Genomic DNA, 16,908 nt, shown 5'->3' with positions numbered 1-16,908 from the left:
ATTTTATCTAGGGAGTTACGTTCAAAACTGGCATTGTAACTATAGCCTAATTTTAATTTCCCGATCTTGATAGTAATTTTAAAGGATTGAAAATTGGTTGACTTACTCGTCTATAATCAATCGAGACTTGGATATTTTGCTTATACTTTTGAGTTACTTGAAGCCACAGTTATTTTTCATTCAACTCATTGACACTTAGCTAAAACATCTTAAAGTGACGTAATTAAGTATGTACAACCATATAAAAACAAGATGAAAATGTATAAAGGCAGTTTTACAGAGAACTGTATAGTTAGCCTTCTTAACCATTTCTCAAAATTTTCATGTTTCTGATTATTATGTCTATTCGACATTATTATTCATGATAACATTATGTTCAAAAATGCCTGGAATGATTAATTCCTGATTACCAAACAAGGTATCAAAACGACAATACCAGACGCTATTGCTATACTAGCTAGCTGTATTTTGATTACTTATATTTTTTTTATTAAAATCAACTGTTATTAATATTAAATAATGCTACCTATTGTAATTGCGAATAATGTGAGAATACATGGAATTTGTTACCCTGTAGGCATATGCAACTTCTGTTAAATATAATTCATGAAATAAATAAAATAATAATATTAGTTTATAACCATACTACACACGACAGTCCCAATTTTCTTCTAAATTATCGCAAGGCATGCCAAAACCTTTACATGTTAGTAAAACCAACTAGTTGTATAAACAGTCAAAACCATTTACTGTTGTGGTTTGTTCAGTATCTAAGTCAAATAGGAAAGCCACATCTCGCAACCATATCTCTAGTCCTACAATATCTCCTAGACTGACCGAAAATCATTACCGAGAATAATTTCTTTAAAAGTTTAGCATTAGTTGCAATCTTTATTCTTTGTAAAGAATGAATATGTGTGTTTGATATTAATGTAGGAGTGTTTTTTTACTGTTTTTGAATGTTTTAGTTTTAAAGCTTTGAATGCCTGTAAGTGCCTTACTATCCATATAAAGTGATTGCTAATAAAAACGCAAAGTAATGACAGTATATTTTAAGTTTCACCACCTTCTCTTACCAGCAGTATAAAAAAAGCTTTGTGTTTTTATAATTTGTTTGTGGATTATTTAAAATAAAATACAATAAAAATATTTAGTGTAAATATTTTTTTTAGAGGAGTGGAGAACAGTGTGATTTCATAATAAATGTAGCCAACATATTGTTGCGAAAAAAAAAGAATGAAATAAAATTTTCTGACAATCACTGTACTTGACAATTAATTATTTTTATGACACTTTTACGCCTACGTGAATAATGAAGTTATTACGTAAATATTGTTTTTTATTATTAAATATTTGGCACGAAGTAGTTATACTGCAAAATTTTTTTAGTTTAGGTGTATTGATTATTAACTTGAAAACATATATAAACAATGTGTGCGTGTACTTATGTACGTGCGTGAGAAGTTATACTTTTTTGGCATCATTAAAAATAGTTTTTAATTGCATTCAAATAATTAATTAAAATAAAATAATAAAAGGGCTGGAAAAAGATAGTCAACACAGTCAATAAAGTTCAGTTTAAATTTGAAAAATTAAATAAATACAATTTAGAGAATAATGAATATATATGTCATAATTTGTACTAAATATTATAAGATTCTTATTTTTTATAACTATTATTGATTATTTAATATTTTAAAATAAAATAAATAAATTTAATAATAATTTCAAAAATTTAATTTAAGTTTAATTTTTTAACATTTATTAATTTCTTAATTTAATATTCACATAATCAAAAAGTTATTAAATTTGTTCATTTAATTAGATAAATATTTATTATTTATTCAATTTAATAATAAATATAAAAAATTAATTTTTTAATTTAATGTTATTTTTTTTAATTTTTGTCACAAATTTTTTATTAAATTATTTATTAAATTTATTTTTTTATTTTGTAAATATTAAATAACCAATAATAAATATTTAACATTAATAATTTAATAATATTTAGTATTAATTATATTAAATAATAATATTTTAATTTATATCAATAAATAATACTTACGAATAGTTAACTTTAATTATATTGGAGCACTTGAGAAAGTATATAAGCACATTTTTTTTTACTAATATTTACGAATAGTAAATAATATTAATCAAAATATTCAATTTAAATCACTTCTGAATATAATTTATTAGCACATAATATATAATTCGCACTTGTATGAAACTAAAACACGCGCTTTGAATGTAGAAACTATAAACATGTGGATAAATATTATAAATATGAAAACAGTGATCAGAGGCGACAAGCTTGCCAACATGCGCGACTAATAGAGGTTCTATTTCTATTTTGATGGTAGCTTTTTTTCGAGACTTAATGAGCGCTTTAGCGGGCAGCTTCAGCCTGTTAATTTTATGTTACAGTGATGCGCGCGCATCTAAAAATTTCACTCTCATCATTTTTTCATAACGCGCCTATAGAAGTATAACTTCAAAAAGTTAGTCTAAGACTTATATTAGAGAGTCACTATTTCGACAAACATGGCGACCTAAAAACCAGCAATGAGTCTTACCACTGTCTGAATCTCTACTTGATTTATAATTGCATTTTCCCTCTTCCCAAGCGAGGGCCCCAATCCTGAGTAATGCACTTTCGATCAGGGCCCCAGAGAAAATAGATGTGTGTGTGTGTGTGGGGGGGGGGGGGGGGGGGGACTAATAATTTCGTCTCTTATTTAATGACCACATTTTCAAAACCAAAAATAAAAATAAAAAATTCTAAAAATTGTAAAGGTCTGTGGCTAACAGTAAGCTTGATCTCTGCGTATCACATAACTTGGAAAGCTTCATGTGAATTATGTTAACAATACACTTGTAATTTTAATTATATCAGGGTAATCACAAAGATTTTTTTAAAAAACTCGAAACTCAACTGCCCTCCACCCCTGGTGCCTGGGTCCAGGGGAATTTCCCCCCCCCCCCCCCCCCTTTTTTTCAACAATACTGGCTGTGAAGAAGCTTCGCTTGAAACGATAGCTCGGCCTTAGTTGCGTGTGAGGGTGTCTTCATTTGCAGAATAAAATATTTCGAACACACAATATTCTCACAGGAATACTAAAACAAATGTTATTTATATTCATGAAATCTAAATCATGTTCTTATTATATTTTCTTTTCATATTTCTGTTTATTTTTAATTTTTTGTAAATGATACTTTTGAAAGACTAACATGTCGTTACTCATTACTTGCCACATATTTGATTTGTCACCGTACAGAACACATAAGATATACAAAATTTGTTGTTCTTAAAATGCAATATTACTCCATCATTTTTATAAAAGTTTTAATAAAAATAAATTAAGCCAATTTTTTTTTTTAATTTATAAATATTTGGATTATGGTGACGGATTTTCAAGATGGCGGCCAAAATTAAAAAAATGGGTGAATATGTGTGCATCAAATAAATTTGTATTCATCAGTACAAATTTAACAAGCTTAAGCGTAAGTGGTTTGAATTTAACTTGCAATGATTTTGAACTAAACAGACAAACAAACAAGTGAAGTTACACAAGAGCGTGTACTTCTACGCGGGAAGCTCAAGATGTCCATCAAGTTCTGTCCCTGCCCGAACACGCCCGAATATTCACCTTCGGCCAACCTCGGGTTCATTTATATATATTTATATTTCTCTGTTTATTTTAATGTAGCTGTACCAACCTAACTAACCGTCCATAATGTTTTTAAAGTGTTTCAATGTAGCTAACCTAACCGACGACTTTTAACATTTGAATTCATTTTTTCCTGCGCGTGAATGAAACAAATCCCGAGGTTGGCCGAAGGTGAATATTCGGACGTGTTCGGGCAGGGACAGAACTTGATGTACATCTTAGGCTTCTCACTTCTACGCGCTGAGCAGTTGCCCGGCACTGACCCAGGACGAGGAGGGGGGTCCCTAGCGGCGCGGGGCGGGGTCCTCGGAGCGGCGACGCCACCCGGACACCGTCACGCCCAGGGCGCAGGAGGCGGCGAGGTGCGACACGGGGTGTCTGGCGGTGAAGGTCACGACCCACGACCCCGCGGGCAGGTCGCCTTCCAGCCGCTTGCCCCACATGGGCTCCGCGATCACGTGTCTGCAGCAAGTCACACGACACTTGTCACGCGACACCCCGCGCGACTAGCGAGGCTACCTTGTTCCACGTGATGACGTCCTTATGAATCGATAAACGCCTGCTGCACGCACGAAAAATTTCATGACTCGTTGTCACGTTCCGCTTGAGCCGAGCGTGCAAGAACCGGGGCCAACCACCGTGCGAGGAAAATCTTATATAATATAAAACAGGTTAAGGCGGGCTTTTTAAAAGCAGCAATATAAACAATTTGATTTACTGGTCCAATTTAGTCATTTAAAATTAATAATTTATTGACATTGATTTGATTTCAGTTTACCTCTATAGCTAATTGTTCGTCATTATGTTTAAACAAATTATTAAAATTAAATTTGAAAAAAATTGTGAATAATATTTGAAAATTAAAAAATTACGCAAATTTTCACTAATGTTTTCTTATGACGTTATCACGTAAAATTATCGTCCGTAAACCGACTTCACAGACAACCAAATTTTTTTTCGTTACATTTACACCTCCGGTGGTAGGGGAACCCCCCCGCCTGCTCACCTGAACCAGTCGACGCTCGTGATTGGTCGCTCGAACACCACGTGCACCGTCCTCCGGCCGGGCGGCAGCTGCGCGGTTATGTTCTCGGGGCACTTGATGGCGGGCACCATGAACCCTGCGCGAGACCAGCAACACCGTGGATCCAGCGCTCACCCCTCGCTTGTTCCCGGAGCTGGGTGCGCCACGGGAAGCCTTCTTTTTACAGACGAGAGAGCCAAACCACCGATCGAGCATCTTCGGTTTTTTTCCCTTCATTGTAAATAAATATGGCGGTGTTGATAAAAGGATACTAATGGTCAATTAGGTTAGGTTAGCTACATTAAAGATACTGTGAAATCATGTAAACGGTTTCCTAGCCCTGGACAGCTACATATTAAAAAGTTATTTGCTGAGCAACCATAAAATGATTTTACAGTATTTTTAATGTAGCTATACTTACCTAATATAACCAACCATCCGCAATGTTTTGAAGTATTTATAATGTAGCTAACACATACTAATCGACCGCAAAATTTAATGCCACACCGGTTTATACAATGAGATAGAACGGGGAAAAAACGCGAGCATGAACTTCGGGTTTTGGCTCTCTCGTCTGTGAAAAGAAGGCTTCCTGGTGCACAACAGTAGCAGCAGGTCGTGCGCGCAAGAGTTGACCGCCACGTTTCCCAACCTACTGGTTCACAACAACGCACAGGGCGGTCGTGCGCTTAGAAGGGAATTCAATAATTTTCATTTCTGTAACGGACGCATGGCGCAACAGCCTGTGAGATATATAAGGTTGCCATTTTGGCGGGACTAGAGAACTGTTTATATTTATCAATCATATTGTAGCAAAAAACTGTCGAGACATTACAATTCTATAAACTACGTAAATAACTTTCTTTAAGATTTTATTTTAAATTATTACTACCGCTAAGTAACTAACCTAATTTTTTTTGTAGGTGTTCAAGAAAATTATAGCTGGTACCACACTTCGTGATTAGATAACAGTTTAAATTATATTTGTAGCCATATTCTAAGAAAAGATTCGGGAATAAAAATGAAATCTAAAAAAAAAAAAAATAGGCTGACTTGTTTTTACAAAAAAAAATAATTTAATGATACAAAAAATAAAAGCACCGATTTTAAAAATAAAGAAAGCAAGCGTGTGCTTGCTATAAGCTTTGAGTCAAAGTTAAAAATGGTTTAAATCCCACCATAACCACGGCGGTTCGCTGCTCTAAGCCTCCCTTTTCTGGTATTGACACAGAAATGTTTAATTATTCCCCGCAAACCTTTCACAATAACTGCCCATATGGTCGCCTGGTAATTTACCACCCACACGTCTGTGAAGACAGCGTGGTAGTCTAGCTATCAGGCGCTTTCACTATAATTTTTCTTTTACGTGACTGTTTGTAATGTTAGTGATGATTGAATTGCGAAAAACCTCAGCCAGAAAAAGGCGCACACCTTACGGTTATTGCCTATATTGAGCCATTTCACACCTCTATAAACCAAAGAAATGGACCGCTATATGGGACACTGACACATTAGTCAAGTGACTTACCTGAAACCACAACACTGAGATGTAAGCTTAATTGTTGTGACGAGAAAAACAACGGAGCTTACATAATTTACTGTTGTTAAGTGTGAGGCACAGATAACTGTAGCATCCTTATAAGTTTCAAAATTATTAATTCTATACATTTTGAGAATCAATATTTCTGCTATGCTTGAAGGATTTACACATACGATAAATTTAACACTTTTTAACAAAGGCTGTATTTCATACCAAAATTAACTAAACTTATTTTTCTAGCACAAATGTAGTTGGGAGAACAGATAGTGATAATTGAAACTTAAAAGTTATTTAAATATACTGTAAACGCAGTCCATGCTCTAGCTGAATTTAACATGCATTATTTCTTTAATCCTATAACTAAAAAAAGTTATAAGAAATGAAAAGTATGTATAAAAAAATGTTAGCAATGCTTTGAAACAGACATATGTAGATGTTTCATATAGCTTAGGGATTCAAGGACGAACTTAGCCGAGTTTACACGAATATTTTTTCGCTATTGAACCCAGCATTTACGTTGTTAAGGTAGCTGAAATATTACACCCATAAAAAATATTTGGCATAAACTATGTATTATAAATTGATCTACTTCAAAAACATTAAAACGAAGCTAAAATTTGGAAAAGCTAGTTTTATTTAAATTACGTAAACCATTTCACAATAATTACAAAAAATTCGCTTTGAAAACCAAAGTATCACACAAGAAAATTAACACTATTTTAATTTGTGTACATTGCAATAATTTTTTTGACAATTACATTTCTAAATATAAAAATAAAATAATGAAATACCCTATAATTTTACAGAAATTACAGGAAATACGGATAAACAAATTCAAATTCATTAATGGAAACGTTGTCGAATTACATCTATAATACTAAAAATGTTGTATTATCCACAGGAATTTTCCTGACAGTTTAACATGTCCTCATATTTCGTTGAGCATTTCAGTGATGAATATCAAACACATCAGATACGCTACTACTCTAAGACATCTCACGAAAAAAAACCTCGTTTCACTAACACAAACAAAATACAAACAAACAAGATACAAACAAAGTAACTTTGGCACTTTGCATGACAGATCTCTAACCGACTCGGCCATGGTTACAGTATCGTAACACAACACTTGCAGTTAAATGTATTTAGAGAAAAAGTATTCATCTGTTTCGTGAACAATGTCCTACTATTTCAAAAGCATCCTATAAGTTAACCTGGTTTTATCAACGCATCTAAGAAAAATATACAGTCGATGAAACGTTAACATCAAAAATGTGTGCAAAATTGTATTCGTGTCTAGGTATGTTATCAAATTCATTCCTCAAACAAGCACAGCTAACACTGTTAGTTTCACTTGAGTATAAACACCATGCACAATTTATTGCAATTAAATAAATAAAATCAAACAATCATGCGATGCATTTGTAAACGTGCCAACTCGATGAATTATAAAATTGTTAATATTTTTTAAAATGTTCCTAGTTGGCTTGGAACAATTTACAATTAAATTAAAAAATACTATCTGCGTAGGGAGATAAAGGCGATACCAGACCGTGCTTTTCTTAAAATCATCTGGAACCATATCTTTACCCTCCCCCCCCCCCCTCCCAACTTCTCGCGCATGCATTCCTACATTTTCTTTCTTTATTAGCATTTCCTAGTCTCTTTACGTTCCTCACCTCTTCCTATGGCTTCACACTTGCTTCCCTAAACCAAAAGTTATTTTTTTTCTTTTCTTATTGCATGTATGTTCGATTAAATGGTTATGTCAAATTTTCTGGGCTTACAAGAACGATTTTATTGTTATGTTAGAAAACTTCAGTCAGAGAAAGAGTTTAATTATTTTTTTTGTGAGCCAGAGGATTTTCTTCACGTACGATTCTTATGATCACAATGTACACGGACCATAATTTTCAGACAACATTCTCATGCAAACAGTTTAGTTGAAAAGACTGTTTAAAAGTCCAGTGACACAGGCTTGCACAAGCAAATGCGAGAGATGCAGTGGAAAAGGCGGCTTACCAAATGTCACCCTGATGTAGTTGCCATAGTGCCGGGGGTATTGGTAAACCTGCCAGCCACTTACACTTCGCTTTAGAGGCAGCCACGGTGACAGGTCGTTGTTCTCCGTGTAATGACTTTCTAATGGGAATTATTTTAAAGTCAACTACAAGAAATAACTGTACCTTGCACAAAATATTAGAGTGAGTAATTAAAAATATACAGAAATTTAACTCCCAAAGTTTACGTTAAAAACTAAAAGTAAAAAATAAGAAAAACTCAAGAGCTGCCTGAAAAAATAGGGATTATTAATATTTAATAGATACAGTGAACTTATACACAAACAGAAATTAAAAGTCATAAATAATCCGGGAAAGCATTGACTGAAAACTGTAAATGCTGTGTTGAGCACGTCTAGCAGTGTTCAGGCCTGTGTTGAGAAATATCTAGCTATAATGCATTCCAATTAACCTAATAAATATTAGAACTGACTACTGGCAGTTATTCTTGTCAAAAACATCAGGAATCCCAATTAGCTATAGCATATTTTACAAGTGTTCCAACTGAGAACTAAGAAAAATAAGTTAAAATTTATACACCATAATGTCTAATGCGAGAATTCAAAACTGTGTAGATAAGCTAGAATTAACATGTAGTTAGATCCATCACTATGTACAGGCCTTCTAACAATGCTCAGATATATTAATAATCCAGTGCTGTGTGTCCCACCACGCGTAGCTGTGTCCAACAATGTGTATAGCCTTTGTAGCTGAACTGACTATTTGATCTAACCTTTATAGCAGTATCCAGAGCTACGTCTACCTCCTGTATAACGCTGTGTCCAGCCACCCGTAGCTATGTCCAGCACTATCTATTCCCTATAGCTTGTTTCTGGTCACTGTAGCTATATCCAGAGCTACGTCTATCCTCTGTAGCTGCGTTCAGAGCCACATCTACCCCCTGAATCTGTCTAGAGCCACGTCCACCCCCTGCATCTGTGTCCAGAGCCACGTCTACCCCCTGCAGCTGTGTTCAGAGCCACGTCTACCCCCTGCAGCTGTCTAGAGCCACGTCCAACCCCTGCATCTGTATCCAGAGTTAAGTCTACCCCCTGCAGCTGTGTTCAGAGCCACGTCTACCGCCTGCAGCTGTGTTCAGAGCCACGTCTACCCCCTGAATCTGTGTCTAGAGCCACGTCCACCCCCTGCAGCTGTGTTCAGAGCCACGTCTACCGCCTGCAGCTGTGTTCAGAGCCACGTCTACCGCCTGAATCTGTGTCTAGAGCCACGTCCACCCCCTGCAGCTGTGTTCAGAGCCACGTCTACCGCCTGCAGCTGTGTTCAGAGCCACGTCTACCCCCTGAATCTGTGTCTAGAGCCACGTCCACCCCCTGCAGCTGTGTTCAGAGCCACGTCTACCGCCTGCAGCTGTGTTCAGAGCCACGTCTACCCCCTGAATCTGTGTCTAGAGCCACGTCCACCCCCTGCAGCTGTGTTCAGAGCCACGTCTACCACCTGCAGCTGTGTTCAGAGCCACGTCTACCGCCTGAATCTGTGTCTAGAGCCACGTCCACCCCCTGCAGCTGTGTTCAGAGCCACTTCTACCCCCTGAATCTGTGTCTAGAGCCATGTCCACCCCTGCATCTGTGTCCAGAGCCACGTCTACCGCCTGCAGCTGTGTTCAGAGCCACGTCTACCCCCTGAATCTGTGTCTAGAGCCACGTCCACCCCCTGCAGCTGTGTTCAGAGCCACGTCTACCCCTTGCAGCTGTGTCTAGAGCCATGTCCACCCCTGCATCTGTGTCAAGAGCTTAATCTATCCCCTGCAGCAGTGTCCAGAGCTATGTCTACCCCCTGCAGCTGTGTCCAGAGCCACGTCCACCCCCTGCAGCTGTGTCCAGATCTAAGTCCACCCCCTGCAGCTGTGTCCAGAGCCACTCACGCAGGCAGACGCCGTCCTGCGGGCCCGTCCAGACGCCGGCAGTGCTGCAGGTGCGGCGGTAGGAGCCGCGCAGACGGGAGCCCAGCGGGCAGTGCAGGCGACACACGGTGCCCGCGTGGTTGACCACCCTGACGCGGCGCCGGGCCCTGATTGGCTGCCTCTCGCACTGCAGGTAGCCGTGCGGGGGCGTGTCCAGTGGCGGGCAGACCTCCGCCGCCGCCGCCTCTGCACACCAGTAGCCACCAGTAGCAACACTCTCGCCTGTCTCCAGTTCGGGGGTGGCCTTGTCTCTCCAGCTGCAGAGGCAAGCTGGGAGAGGCAAGACCTCGGAAGATGGTGGATGGAAAAGGGTTTTTTGACGTGACAACGTCTAATAAATCGATGAACGCCGACTGCACGCACGAAAAAGGATGACTCATTGTCCCGTTACGCACATTGTCCCGTTTCGCTCATTGTACACTTGCGCCGCATCTGTATCTCTTCCACTCGATTGGAACAACCATCGATTTGAAATTTTTCTGAGGCACATTAAACTTGAAACACTCCCATTCGTTTCCTACTTTTCCTATCATCGTCCTATCCTTAACAGAATAACACAGATTGGAAGAAGTTAAATAGCTAACATGTATACAAGTTATAGTTAAAATAATCTAATCTCTTCGTTAAAGTAATGAACATATTTGAATTAATGAGTGCAAATAAAAGTAAATTTATCAATTAAATTGTAGAATTCATTTCACTCCTTCTTTTTATCCATAAAAAATAGTGATAATTCAATAAAAATGATTCAATTTTATTCATAAAAGTATGCAATCATTTCATCAATGTTTTGTTATGACGTTGTCACGTTAAACTATCGTCCGTAAACCGACTTTACAGACAACCAATTTTTTTTTATCAACAGAGAAAGTCCTGGGGTTCAGGTTGAAAGTTAAAGAAGCTGTCGGACGTTTCAAAACACTAGCGCCATCGTCAAATGTAGAACCTTACCTGTATCTGAAATGGACTGCGTGAACATGGGAAGTGCAAAAAGGGAACAACTGTAGTGTGTTTTTTTTTTTGCGGCTGTGCAGATCGCGTGGCGACGATATTGAACGAAGATCGAGAAACACTTCGTCCACAATTATCACGTGTCATCTCTTTGACGTGACTGCGGAAGAGCCGACTCCTGTCGGAATCATTGCGCTCTTGATACAGGACTCTTTATTTTATTTTTTCTCAGATCGATCACGGTGCAGATACGGTGATGTGATACAAGTGTGGAAGTTGGCTTTATAGGGTCTCGTGGTAGAGTGATTCTGAGAGGATCGGCAATTACCTATTCTAGTGTGAAGGTGAGGCACTACACTACTAAACCCGGAACACGAAGTCTTTCGACTAGAGAAAAATTTTCCCGACTTGGCCGGAATATAGACTAGAAACATTTATGTTCCCTACTAGCCAAAAGTCTTAGCCGCCAAATAAAACTGTCAGATATTTAAATAAATAAATAAATATATATATATATATTTGAATCAGGGGCGCAACAACAGGAGGGGGGGGGCAAGGGTATTTTGCCCCCCCTCTGAAACCTTGAAGTGGGGGCAAACGGGGGCAAAGAAAGTGCTGTGTAATAAATTTTTAGATAATAAAACTGCTTAAATAGCACCATTTTCCACCTTGAAATACAAATTTTCCCGGAGGAGAACCCCCGGACCCCCCCTCTTCAATAGCGGGGATCGATGATTCTTTATAAAAAGGTATATTGCCCCCCCACCCTTGAAAATTTAGTTGTTGCGCCCCTGATTTGAATATATAAATATATAGTATCTCAAACAAAACTAGCTAGTGTTACAGCCCATATTCATGACACGTTTACCTCGGTTCTCAGTGGTGTTTGATACGTGCATAGGAGTGAGATTAGGTAAACGTAATTCTGGTGAAATAACAAGTGTCACGTGTCTTGATGTAAGCTTTTGGACATACGCCATTGCTAAGCACATGTATACATACATACATAACATACATGTGCTTGGCAATGGAATGGCGTATGTCCAAAAGCTTACATCAAATCATGTACTCCCCCATTGCACAAATCCTTCAAAGATGACAAGTGTCACGTGTGACAGGACGGTTGTCAGCGAGCTCACCGATGCAGGAGCGGCCGTCCGCGTCGAGCGCGAAGCCCGCCTTGCAGCGGCAGTGGAAGCCGCCGCGGGTGTTGACGCAGCGGTGCGAGCAGCCGCCGTTCGCCTCGCTGCACTCGTCCACGTCCTTGCAGAGCAGGTCCGCGCCGGGAGCCAGCCCCGGGGGACACGTGGCGGGCGTCAGCAGCGCTCCTGCCGGCATGCACGAGCTCACACTGGGGACGCACCACAACGCCGAAATGCCAAATTGACCACAACGCCGACAGCTAGAAAACTGCTGTGTACCACAACGCTAAAATACACTAACGAAAAATGTCATTGCAGTTCTCTCACAAAGGTTAGGTTAGGTTATACTAGGTTAGGTTAGACTAGGTTAGGTTAGACTAGGCTAGGCTAGGATAGGCTAGGTTAAGTTAGGTTAGGTTATATTACGCTAGGTTAGGTTAGGTAAGGTAAGGTTAGGTTTGATTGTGGTATTTCGGCGTTAAGGTACATTTAAGAAACACACACAAATGCATTCAGTTGTTATTTCGGCGTTGTGGTACACAGCAGTTTTCTAGCTGTCGGCGTTGTGGTCAGTTTTGACATTCGGCGTTATGGTATTTCGGCGTTGTGGTAACGACCCCTTCGCCTTCTGCGACTGCTGTGACGAGACTAGGAAGGGGGGGGGCAGACGGGGCTCGTGCCCCGGGCGCCACATTAGTGGCTGAACTGCCAGAGTAATTACTACCATGGATATTTACTTGAATATTATCGTAGTGTTGAACGGCACTTGAACTGAATTATTTGCATTGAAATATGCATGCACGTATTACCGTCAAAAATTTGAAATATCTTGATATACAAGTTTTCATGGCGATCGGTTGAACGATGTAGAAGTTGATGCGCTGCAGCGCCATCTAGCGGCAAGTTAAAAAAAATGGATAGCATAAAAAACCTTCTCCATGAAAAAACTTCGATGTGCTAACTTTCGTGGAGATCGGTTAAAGGGTGTCTGAGTTTATCAACATAAAACATACCAACATCCAATTTTATATATATTAATATATTCCCCTTAACATTAACTTAATATATATACCTAATTTAAAATACTACATTACAAGACCCAACATTCAGATTTGTAATTCCCACTCACATATTCTGCACTTTTCATGCCACCTAATGAGCAGGCATAGAATGTGCAAAATTGTAATTGCACCCACCAGTATAACTATTTCCTTCAGTGTCTTGATTACTAACTACTGCTTGTAAAGAAAATACCTGGCTACTGTTTGGCTGCAGTTTAGTTTGTAGACGACACAGCCAACGCGAAAAATAAATCCTACATCGCGATTTTTGGAGACAATTGAGGGCCGAAACGTTGCTCTGGAGCAGTAATGACATACACTATTCGAGAGAACAGCACTACCTTGGGAAATGCAACTTTTGTCACGTTTCCCACTTATAGTGTGTTTAGGTTTGTTACCATTAGGAATAGACCCAGGATTGTTTTGGTGGAAACCACATGCTCTGACTACTCGACCATTATTGCTTCATCAGATACACAAGTTACATTCATAATAATGTGGTAAAGTCCTGGTGGCTGGAAGGCAAGGTGGTCAAGTTTTCTCCAATTTTATCATGCTTGGATGATGATGGGGTAATCAGCATGGAAGAGCTAGCAAGATCCCCAGCCATCGTCATGGGTAGATGACCATTGCGTGGCAAGAGCAGACTAGGAGAGGTGATTATGCAGTGGATCCCCATTGTCTTTTGCAGTATACTGAGGTGAGAGCAACCCAACACTTAGTCCCATACCCAGGAGAAAAAATATCCGCATATCCGGCTGAGAATCGAGCATGAAACATTTGACTTTCCAGTCAGGGACTCTAAAGAATGAGACAACAAGTTGGACAAAATGGTCCAACCAACCACATGGATACTGGTATCAGGGACCTAAGATTTCTGCAACAAGATGAAAGCTCATTTTGTTTGTGGTAGTGTCTCTAACTACGGATAATATCAAACATGTAATGATCAGCTTTGTTCCAACATTTTGGTCGGCATCCTCCACCAGTCCTCTCATATGTGCGCCCTTTAAGGGTAGATTGGGAGTGGCTTAGAGATCCATTTTTAAAATTCCAGAGCAAGTAAAATTACGACGGATCTGTCAAGGGATTATTTCCCCCTTTGATCAGGAAGGTGTTCAAGCCTCAGCTTGACCAGGCTAGGGCAACCCAGCATAGTCATCACCTTAGCCCCCTGCCTCACTCAGCTAACCAGACAGTTGGCGCCTACCCCGATCTCCCACATCACACTGGGACCCCTCAAAACACCCAGTGGTCCGTAATGATCAGATTGTTCCAACCTACGGCCGGCATTCTCACGGTCCCTCCTACATGTGCGCCCTATCAGGGTAGGGTGGGAAAAATTCCAGTTTTTTACATTCCAGAGCTATATAAATTAAACAGAACTGCTCGGGATCACACCCTCTTTTTTGATCGGGAAGGTATTAGATCTTCGGCAATGACCAGCGGCTGGGGCCACCAACCCAGCGTAGTCACCGCCTCAGCCCCGTGCCTCACTCAGCTAACCAGACAGTTGGCTGTGTCCTGAGCCCTAAGACGTAATGATCAGTGGAAATTCGGTCTACGACATTTGTTAGCAAAGTGCCCTCAAGAGGAGCGTGATGCTCACCTGAGACGTCCGAGCCGCAGTTCCCCGGACCGCTGCACTCTTGGACCGGCTGGTCCCCCGGGCTGCGGCAGTGGTAGGAGCCCACCGTGTTGACGCACTCCGCGCCACACACCTCTCCTTCCTGCAGCTGCGGGTCCCGGCACTCGTCCACATCTGCAAGCACCCGCCAGAGTGCAACCAGTCCGATCCCCCAGCGAGCACGTGGACGGGCATTGGGATGAAGAAACGACCTGACATCACCAATCATAAGCTGTTTGCGCTGATGGAACCTAGTGAGCCTAAAACAATTGGTCGTGCTAAAATATGGCCTAGATTCCACCAACGCTAACATATTCCTGGCCTCTTTCCTTTCCATGCTGCAAAGCAGCAAAAAATAACAACCCTGTGTCACTTTTTATTAGTCAATTAAGTTTGCCTTTGTAACGCCATGTTTTAAAATAATGAGTGATTCTAATGGGTACAAAATCATGTTCCTTATTTCTGCTACTGTTAATTCATTTAATTTCCAGTAGAATGTCCAATAAGTTGGTTCGAGCTGTGTCAAAATATCAAAGTATCTTAACATAAATTAATGCATACGAAATTTGCTCTAAGCTCTTTAGGATCATACCCGGACATCTCGCTGAAAATTTCCCATCTCCTAGTTTTAAGTATCTAATTAAAAAAGTTCTGAACGACACAACTTTCGAAGAAACTGCCTTCAAATGTCTCACATAAAAAAATTTAAATTGGATCTCTGTTAAATAAAACTTGAGTTAACCTGAGATTAAATGTTAAATTTATTTAGTTTGTGTTGATGATTCTAGGTTCACGCAGATATATTTTAATGTATAAATGTTATAAATGTTTATACCAGGAGGCATAATGAAAAGCACAAACATCCATGAAACTCCTGGTCCAAAGTTTACACCTTCAAACCTCGGTCATGAAAGATAACTAGGGACACAAAGTCACAGACTAAGGCCAATTGATGATAATGATTATGAGTGCTTCGTCACTAATAACCTTGGCAGGTATTCCAGTCGGAGCCCAGCTCGTAGCCGGCAGGACACAGGCAGAAGGTCCTCCCCATGGTGCTGATGGCAGAGAAGGAGTCCGCCCCGCGCTGCAGGAGAGAGGATGGTCATACGCTACCTTGGCAGGTCTTCCAGTCGGGGCCCAGCTCGTAGCCGGCAGGACACAGGCAGAAGGTCCTCCCCATGGTGCTGATGGCAGAAAAGGAGTCCGTCCCGCGCTGCAGGAGAGAGGATGGTCATACGGTACCTTGGCAGGTCTTCCAGTCGGGGCCCAGCTCGTAGCCGGCAGGACACAGGAAGAAGGTCCTCCCCATGGTGCTGATGGCAGAGAAGGAGTCCGCCCCGAGCTGCAGGAGAGAGGATGGTCATACGGTACCTTGGCAGGTCTTCCAGTCGGAGCCCAGCTCGTAGCCGGCAGGACACAGGCAGAACACCCGGCCCAGGGTGTTGAGACAGGTGTGGGAGCAGCCCGCTGTGCCGGCGGCGCACTCGTCCACGTCCTCGCAGGTGTGGTTGTCCGACGACAGCCGCGTGCCCGGGATGCCGTCGCAGCTGCACGAGTAGCCACCGTGCAGGTTGGAGCACGTGTCCTGGCACGGCCCGTGCCCGTTCCTCAGCAGGCACTCGTTGATGTCTGCACGCCCACACCCCGTGATGCACCCCGACAGTCCAACTGCTCGAGACCATCAGCCCGATGTTTAAACTGTTCAACTACTCCAGTTCAGAAAGCAAGATGGATTAAAAGCTAATCATTTATTAACCAGTCAAAAACCGGTAGCCGAACACACCTACAACCTAAAACCCAGCATTAGGAACTAGAAAATCTCGTATGTCTAATGATCTCTATGCTAGCCTCAACAGTCTTATGAATTTAAGAGCAAATAGTTTGGTTCTTTGGTTGCTGCTATAAAGG

General features: G+C 40.4%; 1 protein-coding gene across 2 annotated transcripts in view; it reads right to left on the bottom strand.

Moving 5' to 3' along the window:
• LOC134534261 (uncharacterized) overlaps nt 1–16,908 on the bottom strand; it is a 63,634-nt gene that overhangs the window by 6,749 nt on the left and 39,977 nt on the right. The window contains exons 7-13 of one of the 2 annotated variants that reach the window (XM_063372553.1): nt 16,372–16,629; nt 14,980–15,132; nt 12,307–12,495; nt 10,178–10,402; nt 8,258–8,377; nt 4,678–4,792; nt 3,935–4,133 (exon numbers count right to left, since the gene is read on the bottom strand). In XM_063372553.1, coding sequence (XP_063228623.1) covers nt 3,956–4,133; nt 4,678–4,792; nt 8,258–8,377; nt 10,178–10,402; nt 12,307–12,495; nt 14,980–15,132; nt 16,372–16,629 — 1,238 coding nt within the window. In that variant the 3' untranslated portion in view covers nt 3,935–3,955. The remainder of the gene's footprint in view (nt 1–3,934; nt 4,134–4,677; nt 4,793–8,257; nt 8,378–10,177; nt 10,403–12,306; nt 12,496–14,979; nt 15,133–16,371; nt 16,630–16,908) is intronic. The other variant, XM_063372554.1, reaches the window with a different exon arrangement.

Source organism: Bacillus rossius, chromosome 7 (genome assembly GCF_032445375.1).
Source record: "Bacillus rossius redtenbacheri isolate Brsri chromosome 7, Brsri_v3, whole genome shotgun sequence".
NCBI classification, from domain to species: Eukaryota; Metazoa; Arthropoda; class Insecta; order Phasmatodea; family Bacillidae; genus Bacillus; species Bacillus rossius.
The sequence above is the reverse complement of the archived record's forward strand: the minus strand, read 5'-3'. Positions and strand labels throughout refer to the sequence as shown.